The sequence below is a fragment of the Seriola aureovittata genome, chromosome 21 (genome assembly GCF_021018895.1).
Source record: "Seriola aureovittata isolate HTS-2021-v1 ecotype China chromosome 21, ASM2101889v1, whole genome shotgun sequence".
Classification (NCBI taxonomy): Eukaryota; Metazoa; Chordata; class Actinopteri; order Carangiformes; family Carangidae; genus Seriola; species Seriola aureovittata.
This window is the reverse complement of record NC_079384.1, coordinates 2,483,966-2,505,185: the sequence shown is the minus strand read 5'-3', so window position 1 is coordinate 2,505,185 and position 21,220 is coordinate 2,483,966. Positions and strand designations below refer to the sequence as shown.

Sequence of the window (21,220 nt, the reverse complement as noted above, 5' to 3'; positions counted from 1 at the left end):
TGCACAAACTTGAATTTAAATGTTTACAAAGGCTGATTTACAACTACAAACTTGGGAATTATTTGTAAACATTATTTTACAAGCTCAAAATCACTTTGATCCTAATTTGATCCTAATAAAAGTGTCGGGGGAGTAAGTCGTTGAGGCGTGGCCACTGGGGTGAGATGTTTTAACAGCCAACATTTATTAGGCTGCTACATTATTAACAAACAGCAAACACTGTTCCTCAGTCGTTTTTGGTTAAACTGTGCAGCAAACCCTAAAACTTTTATGTTCCAACTATATATCGAACCGACCCCCGTCACCTCTCTTTTTACCCACCATCTTTATACGAATGAACAGTTACCTGCACACAGCAGTTATGTGTGTGTGGCCTTTTTGTGATGTCACTTCCCTCTGACAGTTTCATTTCATTTACTTAGTAATGACTTGAGTTGTTGCTCGCTAATAATAATAGCCAGTTAGCTAGCTAGTTCAGAGCAACCAAGTGAAAGGCTTCGCATGTTTTGTCGGTCGACAGAGTTGTATATGTCTTCAACATCTTTACCATAATGAGCTAAGGTCATTTTGAATTAACCAGGTTTAATTACAGCAGTTAACGCTGGATTTTCTCCTGGCTAATTAGCCTGCTAGCATCAGTAGCCTTGTAAAGCAAAGTAAGACGAGTTAGTTTATTGTGTCTATGCAGCTAATTCAGTTGATTCACAGGTTTCCAGATAATGTTTGAATAACTCATTAAATTAATTTACAACTATTTGGTTCATTTATATATTTTTAATCAGTCTTACTTTCATAATGTCTCTTTTATTAATTTCATATTCACCATCTTAATGTTTAATAGATTAAATCTATTAAATCTTGTTTTCTTTTACTTTTTTTCGTTGATGTTAAATTTACTGTCCAAGCTCTACAACACTGGTGCAAACATCCCATTTCCAATTCATTTTAAGAGTTCACACTCCATCTCCTGCGTTTTCATTACCCGTCACCTCCATCACAAAAACAGTTACAACACCAAAGGTCCAACAAGAATTCTCATTTTATTGACTAAATCTCAGTTTACAGGAAGACAGTTGTATTGCAAAGACAGAACCAGATACGAGTTCTAGTGCTGTGGTCATCTACTCACTAAAACGCCACGGAAATGATGATGTTTTGAAATGTGTCACTGGACAGAGAGACACTGAAACTCCATTACAACACGGCACGTTATGCATGAGCTGAGGAGGCAGCAGTGACTGACTCAGGCGTCAGGAGGAAGAGGAGGAGGAGGAAGGGGGAAGGTGGCAAAGATACGCATCCCTTAATTTATAGATCGGTGTGACTCATCCTTCCTCCGAGCTCAGGTGTCCTCAGCTGCAGGTACTGGACCTGATCCTAACAGGTACGTTGTGTTTCATCCTGACATCCGACTACATCATCCACAATCATTTAGCCTCTAAAAACTGTATTATTGTTGCATTACAATTAAAAAATCAACTTGGCTTAAATTATGCCAAAATTATCCCGAAAATCAACTTGCTTCTTTAGTTTCAAGTAACTTTTTTTTTTTTTAAATTAGCCAATAATAGCATTGTAGGCTAATAAAGACAAATCTTCCTGTTTCAAAGAAACGAGCCAAGAACTGTAGGAATAAAAGTAAAATACACCATGCTCATTCAGTGTACGTGCAACAGTCTCGTTTTTCCACTTAAGACAAATCTTGGGGAAAATTAAAGGTACTCTGCGCGAGGACGCACATGCAAGCAGTGCAACTCACATCCTGCCATCGGTTTTATGCTGTTCAGCTGACACCTGGTGGCAGCGACACGCCAAGACACGTAGCGATATTACAACATTGTGTTTGTTGAAATAAAATCTCCACAGGCGGCTTTCAACTCCTGCACCATGTTAGAAAAGTTGGCTAGCTAACTCAGCTGTTAGCAGGAAAGGTAGGGTTGCCTCCCGTCATTGTTTTCTCTTTAGAGCGACTGTCCCGGATAATTAATATTTATTCCCATGACTCAGATTGTCCCAGTTTTTGTGAAGATGCATTTCTATTTTAGAATTTCAGTTTCAAATAAAACCTCATTTGTTTCCTTCTATTGTTTTTATCTCCCTGGTTCTGTCCAATCCTGTGTCCATGAAAGTGAGGATGTAAACGTATGAATAATGTTGATTAGCCAATGGCGATGCCTGTACCTTTATTTGATTGGTAGCAGAAATACGAAAGTTTCCCTTATTACCCAGGATTACCCCGGTTTTTCACACATCAAAGGTGGCACCCAAAGGAAAGGTGATACTGTGTAGTTTCTATTCTCCGCACTAGGGGATGTCACTGTCTATTTCAAATTAAACTACGACTTGAGCATGTTTAAAATAATATTCAAAATGATCCATGTAAGGCACAGAAGGCATTGCCTTGTACTCCAGCAGGGGGGTGAGAAGCGATGTGTGGAAGCCTTTTGGGTTTGACATCGTAGATGGAAAAACAGTAGGTGGATAAAAGCCGGTTACTGCAAAAGTCCAGCATCAAATCTGAAGTCAGATGATAGCTTGATGCTAACTGAGGCAGTGGAGGCACAGAGAATCTCAATTCTGCCATTGGGATTGGGCGACATCCAAAATTTAATATCTCGATACGTCCAGCCCAAATATTGCGATATACGATATTTACGATAGATTTTACCGCAATTTTTATAATAATTATCATTATATTATTGTATTTTATGTTTCAGGTTTAAGTGATGCTGCCACTGAGGCAGTTCAAAGTTTTATTTGTCACATGCCGATGTACAATGTGCAGTAGGAAAAGCAGTGGAATGATTGGACGGATGTGGCAGCAGGACAGACTGTGCAAAGCTGCAGAACTGCAAAAAGATGTTTCCGATATCATGAAAAATGTTGCATATGGCGGGAAATATTGCGATATTTGATATTATTGAATATCGGATCAAGCCCATCTGCTATATATTTTATAATTAGGGTTTGTGGGTTACGTTCCAATTAATTTGAACAAATAACATGTTACTTGTGATTTGTTGTGGCCACCTCTCGGTTTGTTGGGATGGACAGTTGATGGTCTGTAGGTACATCTGGGAGGAAGCCGGGTGGTTTTGTGGTGAATGGTTAATGCAGAGGAAGAGTGACATGATGAGGTAATGTACAGGCCTGTGCATCCACTCTTCATATGGTCATGTGAACGGCCTCCCTGGAGCTGACGGAGCCGGCGCCGCTTGCAGCTGGCCGATGGAGAGCAAACAGCATGACTACGGTGTCTGTGTCAGGGCGGTCCATTGTTCTGAGTCAGAAGGCTGCTGATGAGGTCAGAGATTGTCACAAGATGTAGTAGTTTACATACTCGCTGGCTGATCCGGGAGCAGCTTTGAGGAACATGACTCCCAATGTTTTGTGTAAGAGCTGATCCGGGTTCAGCCGATCCTCAGTCAGGCAGATCTGAGCTGAGGGCCACCGACTCTCACAGCGTAAAGAAACATGTTGTCTGCAGCTACACTACATCTGCAGAGCACTACGGCCTGTGACGGGAGAAACACTGAGCAGGTTTTTACAACACAACATACAGATTCATGCAGATTTAGGTCTTTTAGGAAAACAACACACAGAACGTCCATTCCTGTACATGACCTCAAATTACTCAGCTAATGTTCAGGATCAGTCAAGGAGAGGAGCGGGTTACTTTTTTTGCTGTTAATTTTAAATTGGTAACAAAAAAAATTAGAGCCACACTTCCTCATGAATGTGGCAAAAATCTCTAAAAATAATCATCTGACTCCCGACCTGTGATTTTAATTCAAGTCTGTCGCTTCACTTCCTCATGCTTTGCTTTTTTTTCTGTTCTTGGAGGTGGTGAGATGAGACCATGACATTAATAGCAATACAAATACAGCACACTGAATAGAAACTAATTATTGTTAATTTTTTTTTTCAGCCCTAGGACGTCTCCAGAGATCAGGACGGTGATGAAGAAACTGCTACGGCAAAAACTCCACATCACAACATTTTATGATTCTTTTTATCTTTTTTTTTTCATGTTTTTTTTCCATGTTTTTTTGTTGTAAAGCCGGTTCAAATTTTTCGTAAAGGTAAGTTTGAGCTACTTGTCATGCAGTTTATAAAAGGTGGCTCTGTCACATGTCACATGATTTTCTTTTTCTTTTTTTTCTTCTTCTTCAGATTGAATTGGAGATGTGAAGTGATGGTTTCTGGTCTGGGTCTCATCAGATAATCTGTAATTCATTTTAATTAAAAACCACAAAAATAAATGTAAATCTGATTTTTGTTTCTAAACCAAAACAGAAAAAAAGTTTTTGGTGTCAGAATCAAAAGAACAAAAAAACAATCAAAGTCTGTTTTTGTTTTTATTTTTATTTAAGTAGAAACCAAAAACAAAAAGTGAAATCACGTCCTCGATTCATTTTTTTGTTTCCAAACAAAAAGCCACAAAATCTGATTCAAAAAATGGTTCAATCTTGGTTTTTGCAAATTCATTTTTTCAAATTTCATGTAGTAGTGGACAGACAGGAAGAGGAAGTGAAGTGTAAAAAAGTCAAAATAAAAGCCAAGAGGACATAAAAGTGTAACATTAAGAATGAATGAATAAATAAATGCATAAATGTATGCATTTATTTATTCATTCATTCATTCATATGAATATGTCCGCTTGGCTTTTATTTTGACTTTTTTACACTTCACTTCCTCTTCCTGTTTCTCATCTACGACATGAAATTTGAAAAAATTAATTTGCAAAAAAACAAAATTGAAGCGTTTTTTGTTTAGAATTAAAAATCTTAATAAAACCATGTGAACTTGGTTTCAAACTAAAATAATGATAAAACTAAAAACAGACCATTTTTGTTGGTTTTTCGTTTTTTGATTTTGACACAAAAAAACATTATTTTAAAACAAATAACAGATTTGGGTTTTTGTTTTTTCAAATGAATTACGGATTATCTGATGACACCCAGACCGTTACTCTTTTCTTTTCAGACGATACTTTGCGTTAGAAGTTTCAAAGAGAACAGAATCAGAAACATGAAAAATACAAACTGAACCTGAAACAGAAGCTTTACGGGACAAACTGAATTTCCAGAGCGAATAAGAAACAGCCTTTGAACGGTGAAGTAGATTCGTTTGTCATGAAGAACAGAGACATCATCAACCTTCGCTCAGTCCAGATGTGTCGACCGGTACAAACCACTGCAGCTCGTGTGCATCTGATCCCAACATGAAAATCAACAAGCTGAAGTGGATTCGGTCTAAAACAGAGTTACAACAGAAAACAAAGAAAAGCTACTTTCCAAAAAAACAAACAAAAAACAATAGAAAAAATAGAGCGTTGTCTTTTTAGATTCAAATAAATAATAAAATTCTCAAAGCAAAATAAATCCACTTCTTTTGGATACATACAGAACACACACACACACACACACACACACACACACACGTTCACATTTGTGTTACACATGAAACATTTAAAACCGCCACTCACTCATCTTTGTTTAGTTTTTTTTAAGGTTTTTCCTCAAACTGTTTTTGTCTTCTTCAAAAATACAAATCCTGTGACGCTCGGCTTCGATCGCTCGGCTCTCTGACACTTTCTGTCTCTGATGTTTCTGCTGGAAGTATTGCTTTAAGAAATACGTTTTGGTCTTGGTCTTCTCAGATGGATTTAGTGACAGGATCTCTAATGGAAGCTGCTTTTTCGTTTTTTCCCTCCGGGGGTTTTCAGCTCCGCCGTGAAGACGAGGCTCCTCCGGAGTCTCTGAACCAAAACCGTGGCGAGGAGCGTCTGCTCTCTGAAGTCCGCCACGCGCTGCTCTTCCATCCCCACCATGTTTACAACGGGATACGTGTTAGTATTGTCTGTGTTTCCATGCATGCACATCTACGTGTTTGATGAGAGGTATAAAAGTGTGTGTGTGTGTGTGTGTGTGTGTGTGTGTGTGTGTGTGTGAGTCTGTGACGTCGGTGCTCAGACACAGATCTCGATGGGCGTGGCCACCAGCATGCGGCCGCCCGGTGAACTGTTCTCTCGCGGCATGCGGTCGTAACTGTTGGTGGACGACACGGAGCTGTTGGTGGAGACGGACACGTAGTGGTGGCCGCCACCCGGTTCCATCACCCCGCCCTTGGCCCCTCCCCCGCCGCCGCTCCCCCTCTCCACCGCCACCGGAGACATGGGAGAGAAAGGAGATAAAGTCTGCTGCTTCATCCTCTCCACCAGGAGCTCCTCATCTTCCTCCCCGGAGGAAGATGAGGAGATAGTGCCATCCACCTCTCCTCGCACTCCTCCTCCTCCTCCTCCTCCACCTCCTCCCCCTCCGCCGCCAACCCTCTCTCCACCACTTCCACCTCCCGTGTTGCCGTTGTTGTTGTTGTTCTCTGCGTCCAGCATCCAGGAGTGGCTGAAGTACTCGGACACCTCTTTGACGGAGCAGCGGCGGTCCTGCTCCACGGAGAGCAGGCGGCGGAACATGCGGAGGGCCTGCTCGGTGAAGCGCCTCCACTGCGACGGCACCGTGTTCGTCCTCCTCCTCTGCCAGCGGATGAACTCCTGGTAGAAGGAGTCCGAGGGCAGCGCCTTCTCCCAGGGGAAGTTTCCAGTCAGCATGCAGAAGAGCAGCACGCCGAAGGCCCAGACGTCGGTGCTGTAGTCCACGCAGAAACCCTCGTGGCGGGACACGTCGCAGAGCTCGGGGGCGGTGTAGGGGATAGTGCCGCTCACCTGGAGGGGAAGCTCAACAGGTTACCGCCACGGATACAACAAGATAGCGAATACGAAGAGCTCACAATCGCTGCTACTCACTCTTTTCACGGGAGAGCCGGCGCGGCGCGTCATGCCGAAGTCGGACAGCTTGACCTTACGACACTCTCTGTCAAAGATGAGGATGTTCTCGGGCTTGATGTCACGGTGGACCAGCTTCTTACAGTGCAGGTAGTCCAGAGCGATGGCCACCTGGTACACACAGCGCTTCGCCACCGCCTCAGGAAGACCCACCTGAGAGACGGGGGACAGAAATACGTCGTGTATATAGAAAATATATCGCTGAACATTTTTAACAGTATGTCATTCTGCCTCTCAAAACAACAATAATATATGTTGATATGCAAGTGATTTTGTTTTCTTTCTTCATTCCACACGTGCGTCTAAGCCCTGGCGTTTGCGTGGCGGCTGCAGAACATTTTGTTTTTCATTTCAGCTCCCATGGTAACATGTTAGCGCGAACACACCGCCTGTGTAAGACACGCCTCTCGAGAGAAGTTCTGTTGATGTCATAGTGACATCACACCAGCAACGTTTTATAAACCTGTCGAGACCGAATCTGAATATGACACAGACATGAAATATATAAATATATTTTTTAACCACTTTAGCAGCTGCATGTGGAGACGGTGAGATATTAGTGACGTTTTCTGTCAAAACTAAATTCAAAATTATTAATTACTTGAATAATGAAAAGAAATCCAACAATCTCAGTTGAGCGACGCAGCCGCCACGCAGGCAGCGTGTTCCATTCACTTACGCATTTATGCTAATTAGCATCATTCTGCTTCACCGTGTTCTGCTTGGCTACCAGCTGACCACAGAATACAATGTCCAATCTAGGCTTTTCAAATTTGTTGTGTTGATTAAATGAAAAATATCAGCAGAAGCCTCGTCCAATCAAAATGCTTGGATTCACTGAGACCTCTACCTGCTGATATTGTCATGGTCTGTCCTTCACTTTATGTTCAGACATTTTTATTTCCTGTTTTATTTTGAAGAAGAGTTCCTCCTGTATCTGGTGGTCATTTTACTTCCTGTCCTTGTCCTGTTTCCCTCCATCGTGATTGTCTGCCCCGCCCTAATCTGTTACACCTGTGTTCACCTGTGTATTTAAGTCTTTTTTGTGTTCCTGAGTTTTACCTGGATTATTTCTCAGTTCTGTTTTGCCTGTTTTGTAAATTTGGTTTTCTTTATTAAATTACATTTTTCCCACCAAACCTCTTTTGTTTGTCTGTATTTGGTCGTTAACACTCCTGAACCCGACGGATATGATGCGTACAAACGTAATAACGCACAGAAAATACACTAAATACATGAAATGTCTAACATTCAATGACAAGATTTCAAAATACAGTGTATGGTGTACGGTATTCTACAGTAGTTTAACTTTTTAAGAACTCGTCCCCCTTTGACCCAGAAGCAATGATGAAATGAAGCGATGATGAAATGAGGCGATGATGAAATGAGGCGATGATACCTGTGGGGGAATGATATCAAAGAGGTCTCCCGCCAGAGCGTACTCCTGTGCGAACACGTAGTATTCGTCAGTTTCGAAGGCGATGCCGAACATGTTGATGATGTAGGAGCAGGGAGACAGGTAGAGGGAGATGCTGTACTCCCGCAGGAACGACTTCAGCTTCGTCGTCTTCTTCTTCAGGAACTTCAGCGCCATTTTTGTCCCTTTGGGTGAAACAGGATTGATATGTTTTGTTTTGATGATTAAAGATCTTTTTTTATTACAACAACATGTGGTCACAGTTCTTATCCCCTCACCTCTGATCTTGTGGATGACCAGGTCCACCTTGCCGTAGGTGCCTTTGCCCAGCTCCCGGATCACCTCGTAGTACTTGCTGACTTCCAGCCGCTCCAGGTTTTGGGCTGCGATCAGCTGCAACTCGTCCAGGATGTCCATGTTGGCTCGGGACACCAGCGGAGAGGAACTCATGCTGGGGACTGATTTAAGGAACGGACCAAGGGAAAAACTGGGGAACGGACGCTCAGGCAGAACAAGAGCAGCAGCTAACAGCTGGTGTCACTGTAGAAACGAGAGGAAAAAAAAATCATTTTTATTATTTTCATTATAAATATAAAATATACAGTAAATTTAAATGACTTTAATTCTATGTTAATGATTTCCTTAAGATTTCTATCCTGATACTTCGTAACGCTAGCTAGCCTTTTAGCTTCCAGCATAAATCTGACAAGGTTAGCAATTTTACATCCGCATAAAATTTTATAGAATATTAGATTAATACAAGTTTTATATATAGAAAAACATTTCAAAAACCATATATATATATATATATATTTATATATATATGGTTTTTGAAATTTTTGTGTGAATTTTTGGAGCAATCTACCACCACGGATCCAGAAAAGGCACATCCCAGTTTATCAATATTATCATTATTATTTTTATTATTATTAGCTTCTGTTGTTTTGTAATTACAGATTTTTATACACCTTCATGTAATTTACATGTGATGAACATACAATAATAGACATCATGTAATTAAGTCAAAATAAAAATGACATCGTGATTACACAAAAATAATTATGAATAATAATCATTGGAATTATTAAGAACTGTTAGTTAATTCATCACATGAGGTGATAAAAAGATAAATAACACGAACTGTGAGATTTAAATATTTAAACAGCTTAAAATATATGTGAAAACTGGTTGTCTACACCTGTGAATAAAGACGTGTGCGCGTGTGTGTGTGCATGTGTGTGTGTGTGTGCGTGTGTGTGTGTGTGTGGAGCTGTGTGTGTGTGTGTGTGTGTGTGTGTGTGGAGCTGTGTGTGTGTGTGTGTGTGTGGAGCTGTGTGTGTGTGTGTGTGTGTGTGTGTGTGTGTGTGTGTGTGTGTGGATCTCATGGTTAGTGATGAACAACAAGCAGCTGATGTTGCAGCTCCGTCTGTTCTGATCTGCAGTGATAGTCACTGAAAATGCTAATTATCTGCAGTGAAGGCTGAAGTGAATCTATTCACCGAGGGGGACGCCAGAGCTGAGCGCGCACATGCACACACACACACACACACACACACACACACACACACACACACACATTACATAACCTGAAGTGCTGGAGAGCCGCCTCTCTCCATCCCTGAGCAAATGTTTATGAGTCTGTCTGCTCTCGTATTTATTTTATCTAAACACAAATTCCATTTATCTGCTGGTTCTGATCTCGGTCCAGTTCAGGATGCACAAAATACTGTTGTGATACACTGAGCAGCTGCGACTTGTCATACTCTATTTCATCGCGTTAAGTCACCGACTACGTGACAATACACACACACACACACACACACACACACACACACACACACACACACACACACACACAGCAGTTCAGGTACCTGTCATCCCCTCCACAGGCCCCTGTGTTCCTCTGAGGGGGTGTAATGTTTAGTGTGTGAAGTGAACAGGAAGAGCAGTTGACACCAGCAGGTGAGGGGGGGGGGGGGGTGAGTCAGTTTGGGTGATAAATGGCAGAGAGGACATACGGCAGTGCTCGCACATGTGATAAATACACACACAGACACACACGCGCACACACACACACACACACACACACACACACACACACACACACACACACACAGGAGAGAGCAGGAGCTGTAAACAGAGAAGGTCATTTGTTTCTGTCCGGGATCAGAAGTGCTTACTGTAGCACACATAACGCCGTGTGTGTGTGTGTGTGTGTGTGTGTGTGTGGTGTGTGTGTGGTGTGTGTGTGTGTGTGGATCTCATGGTTAGTGATGAACAACAAGCAGCTGATGTTGCAGCTCCGTCTGTTCTGATCTGCAGTGATAGTCACTGAAAATGCTAATTATCTGCAGTGAAGGCTGAAGTGAATCTATTCACCGAGGGGGACGCCAGAGCTGAGCGCGCACATGCACACACACACACACACACACACACACACACACACACACACACACACATTACATAACCTGAAGTGCTGGAGAGCCGCCTCTCTCCATCCCTGAGCAAATGTTTATGAGTCTGTCTGCTCTCGTATTTATTTTATCTAAACACAAATTCCATTTATCTGCTGGTTCTGATCTCGGTCCAGTTCAGGATGCACAAAATACTGTTGTGATACACTGAGCAGCTGCGACTTGTCATACTCTATTTCATCGCGTTAAGTCACCGACTACGTGACAATACACACACACACACACACACACACACACACACACACACACACACACACACACACACACACAGCAGTTCAGGTACCTGTCATCCCCTCCACAGGCCCCTGTGTTCCTCTGAGGGGGTGTAATGTTTAGTGTGTGAAGTGAACAGGAAGAGCAGTTGACACCAGCAGGTGAGGGGGGGGGGGGTGAGTCAGTTTGGGTGATAAATGGCAGAGAGGACATACGGCAGTGCTCGCACATGTGATAAATACACACACAGACACACACGCGCACACACACACACACACACACACACACACACACACACACACACACACACAGGAGAGAGCAGGAGCTGTAAACAGAGAAGGTCATTTGTTTCTGTCCGGGATCAGAAGTGCTTACTGTAGCACACATAACGCCGTGTGTGTGTGTGTGTGTGTGTGTGTGTGTGTGTGTGTGTGTCTGTGTGTGTGTGTGTGTACTGAGACTACAGGGGAGGATCGTTAGAATAATAATCTTGTTTAACGATCATGTTTCTAGGTCGTTATCATATAATATTACAGGTGATTGTTTTTGCACTGGTTGTGTTTTTACGTCCTATGTGCCTTTAAATGTCTCCCTGGGTACAAATAAAGTTTCCTGAATTGAATTGAATTGAATTGAATTGAATTACTTAAAGCTGCTGTTATTTTCGGCGGACTAATAGATTTCAGTAAAATAGTTCCATAGTTTCCATGAAATGTAGTGAATCAGATGAATTGTGGGTGATTCAGGTGTGAAGTTCAGGTGTCTAGCAGCTCATTAGTAATAATAATAATGATAACGATGATAATGATAGTTTATAATAAATAATAAACAATTATAGTTAAATTTGTCCTATAAGGCGAGTAAATACTTCGCAAATCTAGTGTGTGAAAGAAAAGAGCGGCTCGTCACCACACTGCACCGTGATGAAGACATTAACCTCCAGTGATGAAGACTCTGGGAAACTTCAGGAAATGGTTCAGTCTTGAGTTTCGATCAATTAAAAGATAAACGTGCAGCCGAGGCCTCTTCACGTCCAGTTACACAACTACAGCACCGAGGTGTCGCCTCCTCTCCACAGCAAGTCTTCACTGATAGTGAGGGCGCGGCCAAATTAGTGATTGACTGATTAATTGATGATGAAGATCGTTGTTAACCACAGTATGTGACAATCACTAATAATGTTCAACTTGACACCAACCCCCGAACAACCATCTTCAGACCATCTGTCGTCCACAAACCTTCCACACTGAGTGTCATTATTTTCTCATTTCTAAAAATGACTAAACACTGAGACTCGAACCTGTTCCAGAGACAGACGCGTCAGACGCGGCGTGACGTCGTATTTATTTTTAAACGTTCGGACGAAAAACACACGGACCTGGTGTGAAAAGGCCTCTGGTTAGTCCCGCTGAGGTCACGCCCACAGGCTTTAAACTGATGCAGACACAAAATACACCATGTTCCTTCTTTTATATTACACACACACACACACACACACACACACACACACACACACACACACACACACTGTGCCACCAGGTTTAACATTGGAAGCAGAGCGGTGACCGGGGGCCACAGCTGACTAAGTCCCAGACTGCTTATGCAACCATCGGGCAGCGCTGACGAGCCGAGCACATTCAACGAGCCAACGCGATGATCTGGCCACGTCCACCCCCGCTGAGGCGGCCATGCTGCCCTCCAAGAGCTAGAGCAGCGCCATCGCCATCCTCTTTCATTTCAATGACCTGATACACACACACACACACACACACACACACACACACACATCTCTGTTTCCCCGGTGAGAAAAACATTTATTTTTCCATTAAATTTTCGCCCATGTAGGATTTACAAACAATCAGAAGAGATCAACTGCTGCACACACACATAATCAAAGACTGAGCGAGTGTGTGTGTGTGTGTGTGTGTGCGTGCGTGCGTGCGTGCGTGCGTGCGTGCGTGTGTGGTGGCCAGTACACCACCTACCTTTTAACAGCAGATTTTTGACACAGTTACAGCTCAGTCTAAAGGACAGAGATATAATCATTCAGACCTCCTCCTTCTTTAACTGACCTTTAACCTTTGACCTTTAGAATCAGAATTAAAGTCAAATTCAAACGCTGATCACAAATTTCACAACAGAAAATTAGAAAAACGAGTGATCACAGTCTAAGCAGCAGAGACGGATAAAACAATAGATCCTGCGCTTCCCATAATGCAACTTGTTAGTGTCTTTTGTTTGACTTTCCCTGCCTGGAAACACCCACACCTCTCAAACTCCACACCTCCGGATTTTACAGCCTGAGCTCTCAGAGACAGAACTGCTGACGGAGCGGACGCAGAGACTCGAGCTGTTGATCTGCTCTATGATGAACGACATTTCTTACAGGTGTGGGAGAAGGAGCGAGCTGCTGTTATCTAATGATGTCTCTATATCCACTTATACTGTCACCACGGCGACAATAAACACCTTAACATACTTTGACATTTAAGTGAAAAAGCCTGTTTCAGAGGGTTGATGCCACTCTCACGTCCGTGCGTTAAATACAAAGCTAGAGCTGCGAGGAAGCCGTTAGCTTAACTTAGCATAATGACTGGAAACAGGAGGAAACTCCTTTATCGTCACACGTCCACCGTCACAGGTGGGTTCAGTGAGGTCGCCAGGTAACGAGCAGAGACGTGAGAAACAGCTTCATCAATATTTTGGTTCATTTACAGATTAAACAAACAAGATGTAACGTGATCGTTGGTGAAGTCCAGAGGCGTCTGTAGCTCGGAGACAGAGTCACGCCATCAGGAGAGGCAAACCAGGCAAATATTTAGGGCCCCTGAAGAGAAAAAGGGCCCCTGATGGCCCCTCGTATGGGACATTTTGCAATGACGAATACAAACCCCCTTAAGCCTGCTATAAAGACACAATACAGAGCACTGCTGCTGCCCCCTGACCCCCGACCTAGGGCCCCTGTTGATGTGTGTTGTACCTGAACCTGAGAGTTCACAGTTCAGCTCCTCTGGTTCCCTCGTCCTGAAATCTCTGGTTTGTTGATTGTGTTTTTGGTTGGACGACTGAAATAAGGTCTGTGTTTAACACAAGCTCAAGACGTCAGTAAATACCTCAGTCCTGATCCTTTAAGCTTTTACGTCTCGGTTGCTAATGAGTGTCTAAATGAGACTACAGAGGTCGTCACGTTGAACATGAAAACCGATCTACTCACCAGTCCACCTTTACAGCCTCGTTAACGCACCAGTCCACCTTTACAGCCTCGTTAACTCACCAGTCCACCTTTACAGCCTCGTTAACTCACCAGTCCACCTTTACAGCCTCGTTAACTCACCAGTCCACCTTTACAGCCTCGTTAACGCACCAGTCCACCTTTACAGCCTCGTTAACTCACGAGTCCACCTTTACAGCCTCGTTGTGTTTATACAAACTGTCACTAACTCTGTGAGAGGAAAGGTTTTCAGCTCAGAGCTGAATCAAACCACAAGCTGGAGTTTAGTGGTGGTGACGGTGAAGTCATGTGACCGCGGTGTCGTTGGTTTATATGCTAACATTAGCTCTTTAGTTCTGCTGGTTGTATTTAGGCTTCAAACATCATGAAGTGATGTTCGTTAGTGAAGATGATCCTGCTGAACTAAACCTGTCAGGATCAGAAACTGATGTTTATTTTCTCTAATGAGCCAAAAGACATTTGAAAAATCCCATTGGCTGTTTGTGGAGGGAACCAGGGTTGGATATGAAAATACATCATCCCTGCAGCTCTCTATAATAAGCTAAGCTAAGCTAAGCTAGTTGCCTCAAGGCTGTAGCTTCATATCTATTATTCTGTAGCGTCCCTGAATAACGAAGCTACGTGTTGTTAGCTTGTGTCTGTTGCCGCAGCCAACGCCAAAACAACAGACCTAACAGCGTGACCTCTGCGCTACCAGCTGACTGTCGACCAGCTCCCACTCCCCAACAACAACCTGTCGCCCACTCTCTGCCAATCACAGGTAAGTCATCTCACAAATCACTGTGACAACACATTCACTGACAGCCTGGGAAACTCAGTACCTGCAATAACTCGTCAATTCCACCTTAACTGAACTTAACACAGTTACATGAACATGTCACCCAGTCTCTTACAATACAGACGCCATCAGAGATTAAACACGGGTGCTGTACCTTTAACAGCGGGGCTGGTTGATCACTATCTATCATGATAATAGAACCATGGTTAGCACAAGCACAAAGCTGTAATTAAAAATGAACATAATGAGTAATTGAAGGTTTTGTTTGACACATATGGAGAGATGCTTTAACGTTTTCCATATTGTTATAAACTGTGTATTTAGTGATACAGGATATTATCACGTGTTATTCCTGATGCAGAGACGCTGAGCTGTAACACTGAGACTGCAGCTAACAACGTTGTTCGTGTGTGTACAGGCGACATCAGGATCATCTTCCATGTTCCCACCACAGCTGTTTTCTGATGTGATGACATCACACTGAGCCAAACTTCACGCCGCTGACAGACTGACGCTGAGAAGCTGCCGGCCACCGAACGTCAGTGTGACCTACATTGTGATCTGTGACTCATCGTGTGTGCGAGACGGGTCTGCGTTTACGTGCCATTGAGGAGCTTAAGCCCACTTTGATCAGCTGTGTCTCTGTGGCTTAACACACACACACACACACACACGCACACACACACACACACACACACACACACACACACACACATGCATGCGTGCAACAAGAAACCTCCCACAGTGTCTCAAAATACACAGAAGGTTAGTCTGAACTCTGACCTCTGCTAAACAACTTAGAGTTTCATTAGCGTGTTGTTTGGGTGAAAACAGTGCGTCACCATGGAAACAGTCTGTGACATCACTTCAATCTTACAAGGACACACAAACATGGCTATAAACCTGCACCTGGACTCAGATCAGGATGTAAATAAAATCCAGACATCAGCTCACACCTGCAGTGTGCCCTCACGCCGCGCGCACACACACACACACACACACACACACACACACACACACACACACACACACACACACACACACACACACACACACGCTGCTGCAGATACCTGGCTACCCCCAAAACACAGGAGGCATGGCTGGGGTGCAGGAGGGGGAGGGGGGAGGGGTGGTTGTTGTGATCAATAACACAAATTCTACTACACACACAAACACACACACACATTGTAAAAAGTGTGAACGGCTGACAGTGATGTTTCCCGGTTTCTTGATCTCTCTCTCTCTCTCTCACACACACACACACACACACACACACACACACACTGAAGGAGCAGCTTTGTTGTCAGTGTGTGTTGCTGCACTGAAGTGAACGGGCCCAGTCGACCCCGCACTGAAAACACACTGTGGTCCGGATCAGTTGTTACAGTGACGGATGGCTGATTCCGTCAGATGCAGGTGAGGATGGATGAAGTCGACCCGGGTTTGTTCCGCTACTCACCCCTCAGTCGGTTCCCATATGGAGGCTGTGGAGTCCGCCCTGTCAGCCCAGGCGTCTGCTGAACCCGCAGGACCAGATGAGCGCATACTAACACCAGGTGAGGCGGGGGAGGGGGGACGCCTGATCCCGGTGTCCTGTTAGAAACCTCCTGGCAGCGGTGTGAGTGTGGATGTGACGCCGAGCATCCTGCAGCCTCCTCCGGCTCTGCGTCCTATTGTCTCCGCATCGCTCTGTCCTCTAGGATGGGAGGAGAGGAGAGGGGAGCAGCGAGGAGAGGAGAGGAGGAGAAGGGCGGGGGGGGAGAAGAACCCTCCCACTTCTCACCGCTCTGGCCAATAGCAGCACCGCTCCGCCGGGAGCAGCCGCTGCCCGCTGTCTCCGTACAGACTATGCTGCTTTCAGGGACCGTCGGAAACAAAAGGGGCAGGCAGATCTGAGCTGGCGCAGGTCTTCATTTATCAACTACGACTATGTAACATTCAGTGACTGTGGGAAAGGGCGTAGGCTTGGCAGGACAGAATTGTCCCCACCCATATTGGAGTGAACTAGTTCGCACTATGTTGGGAGTGAAGTCATATTATACAACAGTTAGTTCCGACCGAGTAATTTGATTGGACGAGAGGCATTCCATGAGTGCTGATTTAGAGTACAAAAGCACTGGGACTTTTCACTACATGTATCACTCCGCTTCACAGTTGTTCTATTAACCGTAAATCAGCGTTACATTAACGGTCGTTATCTGTCTTAGATTGTAACAACCTTTACAAAGATGAAAATATTTGCAGAAAAAACATTTGAATTAAATGATGTGTGCTCGTCAGAAGAGGATGAAGGGAAGGAAAGAAGCCTGGATACTTCCGCAAACACCTGAGGTAATGTTTAGACAATGTAGCGAGCTAGTGTGCACTGTGCAGGTAAGGAAAACATTTATGTGTTGCTTTGCAACAGTCCATTACTATTCCAGCTACAGAACTATTTGGCGTTTTTAAGCCTTACTATCCTATGACGTTTTTATTACGTTTTTATGCCTTACTATACTTTGACGTTTTTATTACGTTTTTATGAATAACTATACTATGACGTTTTTATCACTTTTTCTGCCTCAGTATACTATTACATTTTCATGACTTTTTATGCCTTAGTGTACAATGATGTTTTTATCACTTTTTATGCCATACTATACTATGACGTTTTTATGACATTTTATCACTTATTATACTATGATGTTTTTATCACTTTTTATGCCTTATTATACTATGATGTTTTTAAGCCTTACTATCCTATGTTAATTTTATCACTTTTTATGCCTTACTATACTATGACGTTTTTATCACTTTTTATGCCTTATTATACTATGATGTTTTTATCACTTTTTATGCCTTACTATACTATGACGTTTTTAAGCCTTACTATCCTATGTTGATTTTATCACTTTTTATGCCTTAGTATACTATGACGTTTTCATGACTTTTTATGCCTTACTATACTATGACGTTTTTATCACTTTTTATGCCTTAGTATACTATGACGTTTTTATGACATTTTATCACTTATTATACTATGATGTTTTTATCACTTTTTATGCCTTACTATACTATTACGTTTTTATCACTTTTTATGCCTTATTATACTATGACGTTTTTATCACTTTTTATGCCTTACTATACTATGACGTTTTTATGACTTTTTATGCCATGCTATACTATGACGTTTTTATCACTTTTTATGCCTTACTATACTATGATGTTTTTATGACGTTTTTATGCGTTACTATATACTATGGCGTTTTTATCACTTTTTAGGCCTTATTTATGACGTTTTTAAGCCTTACTATCCGATGACGTTTTTATCACTTTTTATGCCATACTATACTATGACGTTTTTATCACTTTTTATGCCTTACTATACTATGACGTTTTTATGACTTTTTATGCCATGCTATACTATGACGTTTTTATCACTTTTTATGCCTTATTTATGACGTTTTTATCACTTTTTATGCCTTACTATACTATGACGTTTTTGTCACTTTTTATGCCATGCTATACTATGACGTTTTTATCACTTTTTATGCCTTATTTATGACGTTTTTATCACTTTTTATGCCATGCTATACTATGACGTTTTTATCACTTTTTATGCCATACTACACTATGACGTTTTTATCACTTTTTATGCCTTATTTATGACGTTTTTATCACTTTTTATGTCTTACTATACTATGACGTTTTTATCACTTTTTATGCCTTACTATACTATGACGTTTTTATGACTTTTTATGCCATACTATACTATGACGTTTTTATGACTTTTTATGCCATACTATACTATTACGTTTTTATCACTTTTTATGCCTTACTATACTATGACGTTTTTATCACTTTTTATGCCATACTATACTATGACGTTTTTATCACTTATTATGCCTTACTATACTATGTCGATTTCATCACTTTTTATGCCTTATTATATACAATGTCGATTTCATCACTTTTTATGCCTTATTATATACAATGTCGATTTCATGATTTTTTATGCCATACTATACTATGACGTTTTCATCACTTTTTATGCCTTAGTATACTATGACGTTTTTATCACTTTTTATGCCTTAGTATACTATGACGTTTTTATCACTTATTATGCCTTACTATACTATGACGTTTTTATCACTTTTTATGCCTTACTATACTATGACGTTTTTAAGCCTTACTATCCTATGTCGATTTCATCACTTTTTATGCCTTAGTATACTATGACGTTTTTATCACTTATTATGCCTTACTATACTATGACGTTTTTATCACTTTTTATGCCTTACTATACTATGATGTTTTTAAGCCTTACTATCCTATGTCGATTTCATCACTTTTTATGCCATACTATACTATGACGTTTTCATCACTTTTTATGCCTTAGTATACTATGACGTTTTTATCACTTATTATGCCTTACTATACTATGACGTTTTTATCACTTTTTATGCCTTACTATACTATGACGTTTTTATGACTTTTTATGCCATGCTGTACTATGACGTTTTCATCACTTTTTATGCCTTACTATACTATGACGTTTTTATCACTTTTTATACCTTATTATACTATGACGTTTTTAAGCCTTACTATCCTATGACGTTTTTATCACTTTTTATGCCTTATTTATGACGTTTTTATCACTTTTTATGCCTTATTTATGACGTTTTTATCACTTTTTATGCCATGCTATACTATGACGTTTTTATCACTTATTATGCCTTATTTATGACGTTTTTATCACTTTTTATGTCTTACTATACTATGACGTTTTTATGACTTTTTATGCCTTACTATACTATGACGTTTTTATCACTTTTTATGCCTTACTATACTATGAGGTTTTAACACTTTTTATGCCTTATTATACTATGTCGATTTCATGATTTTTTATGCCTTATTATACTATGACGTTTTTATCACTTTTTAAGCCTTATTATACTATGATTTTTTTAAGCCTTACTATACTATGTCGATTTTATCACTTTTTATGCCATACTATACTATTACGTTTTTATCACTTTTCATGCCTTACTATACTATGACGTTTTTATCACTTTTTATGCCTTATTATACTATGACGTTTTTATCACTTTTTATGCCTTACTATACTATGACGTTTTTATCACTTTTTATGCCTTATTATACTATGACGTTTTTATCACTTTTTATGCCTTACTATCCTATGACGTTTTTATCACTTTTTATGCCATGCTATACTATGACGTTTTTATCACTTTTTATGCCTTATTATACTATGACGTTTTTATCACTTTTTATGCCTTACTATACTATGACGTTTTCATGACTTTTTATTCCATACTATACTATGACGTTTTTATCACTTTTTAAGCCTTACTATACTATGACGATTTTATCACTTTTTATGCCTTACTATACTATGACGTTTTCATGACTTTTTATTCCATACTATACTATGACGTTTTTATCACTTTTTAAGCCTTACTATACTATGACGTTTTTATCACTTTTTATGCCTCAGTGTACTAAAACGTTTTTATCACTTTTTATGCCTTACTATACTATGACGTTTTTATCACTTTTTATGCCATGCTATACTATGACGTTTTTATCACTTTTTATGCCTTATTATACTATGACGTTTTCATGACTTTTTATTCCATACTATACTATGACGTTTTTATCACTTTTTAAGCCTTACTATACTATGTCGATTTTATCACTTTTTATGCCATACTATACTATGACGTTTTTATCACTTTTTATGCCTTACTATACTATGACGATTTTATGACTTTTTATGCCTCAGTATACTAAAACGTTTTTATCACTTTTTATGCCTTATTATACTATGACGTTTTTATGACTTTTTATGCCTTACTATACTATGACGTTTTTATGACTTTTTATGCCGTGTTATACTATTACGTTTTTATCACTTTTTATGCCTTACTATACTATGATGTTTTTATCACTTTTTATGCCATACTATACTATGACGTTTTTATGACGTTTTTATGCGTTACTATATACTATGGCGTTTTTATCACTTTTTAGGCCTTATTTATGACGTTTTTATCACTTTTTATGCCATGCTATACTATGACGTTTTTATCACTTTTTATGCCTTATTTATGACGTTTTTATCACTTTTTATGCCTTACTATACTATGACGTTTTTGTCACTTTTTATGCCATGCTATACTATGACGTTTTTATCACTTATTATGCCTTATTTATGACGTTTTTATCACTTTTTATGCCATGCTATACTATGACGTTTTCA

At 40.9% G+C, this 21,220-nt stretch overlaps 1 protein-coding gene across 1 annotated transcript; it reads right to left on the bottom strand.

Moving 5' to 3' along the window:
• Positions 1-1,021: 1,021 nt before the first annotated feature.
• bsk146 (brain specific kinase 146) lies at positions 1,022-16,693 on the bottom strand. The gene is made up of 5 exons (XM_056365801.1): positions 16,418-16,693; positions 8,540-8,801; positions 8,244-8,446; positions 6,806-6,997; positions 1,022-6,724 (listed from the first exon to the last, which is right to left on the bottom strand). The coding sequence occupies exons 2-5, from the start codon at positions 8,709-8,711 to the stop codon at positions 5,972-5,974; spliced, it is 1,320 nt and encodes a 439-aa protein (XP_056221776.1). The 5' UTR covers positions 8,712-8,801; positions 16,418-16,693; the 3' UTR covers positions 1,022-5,971.
• Positions 16,694-21,220: the final 4,527 nt, after the last annotated feature.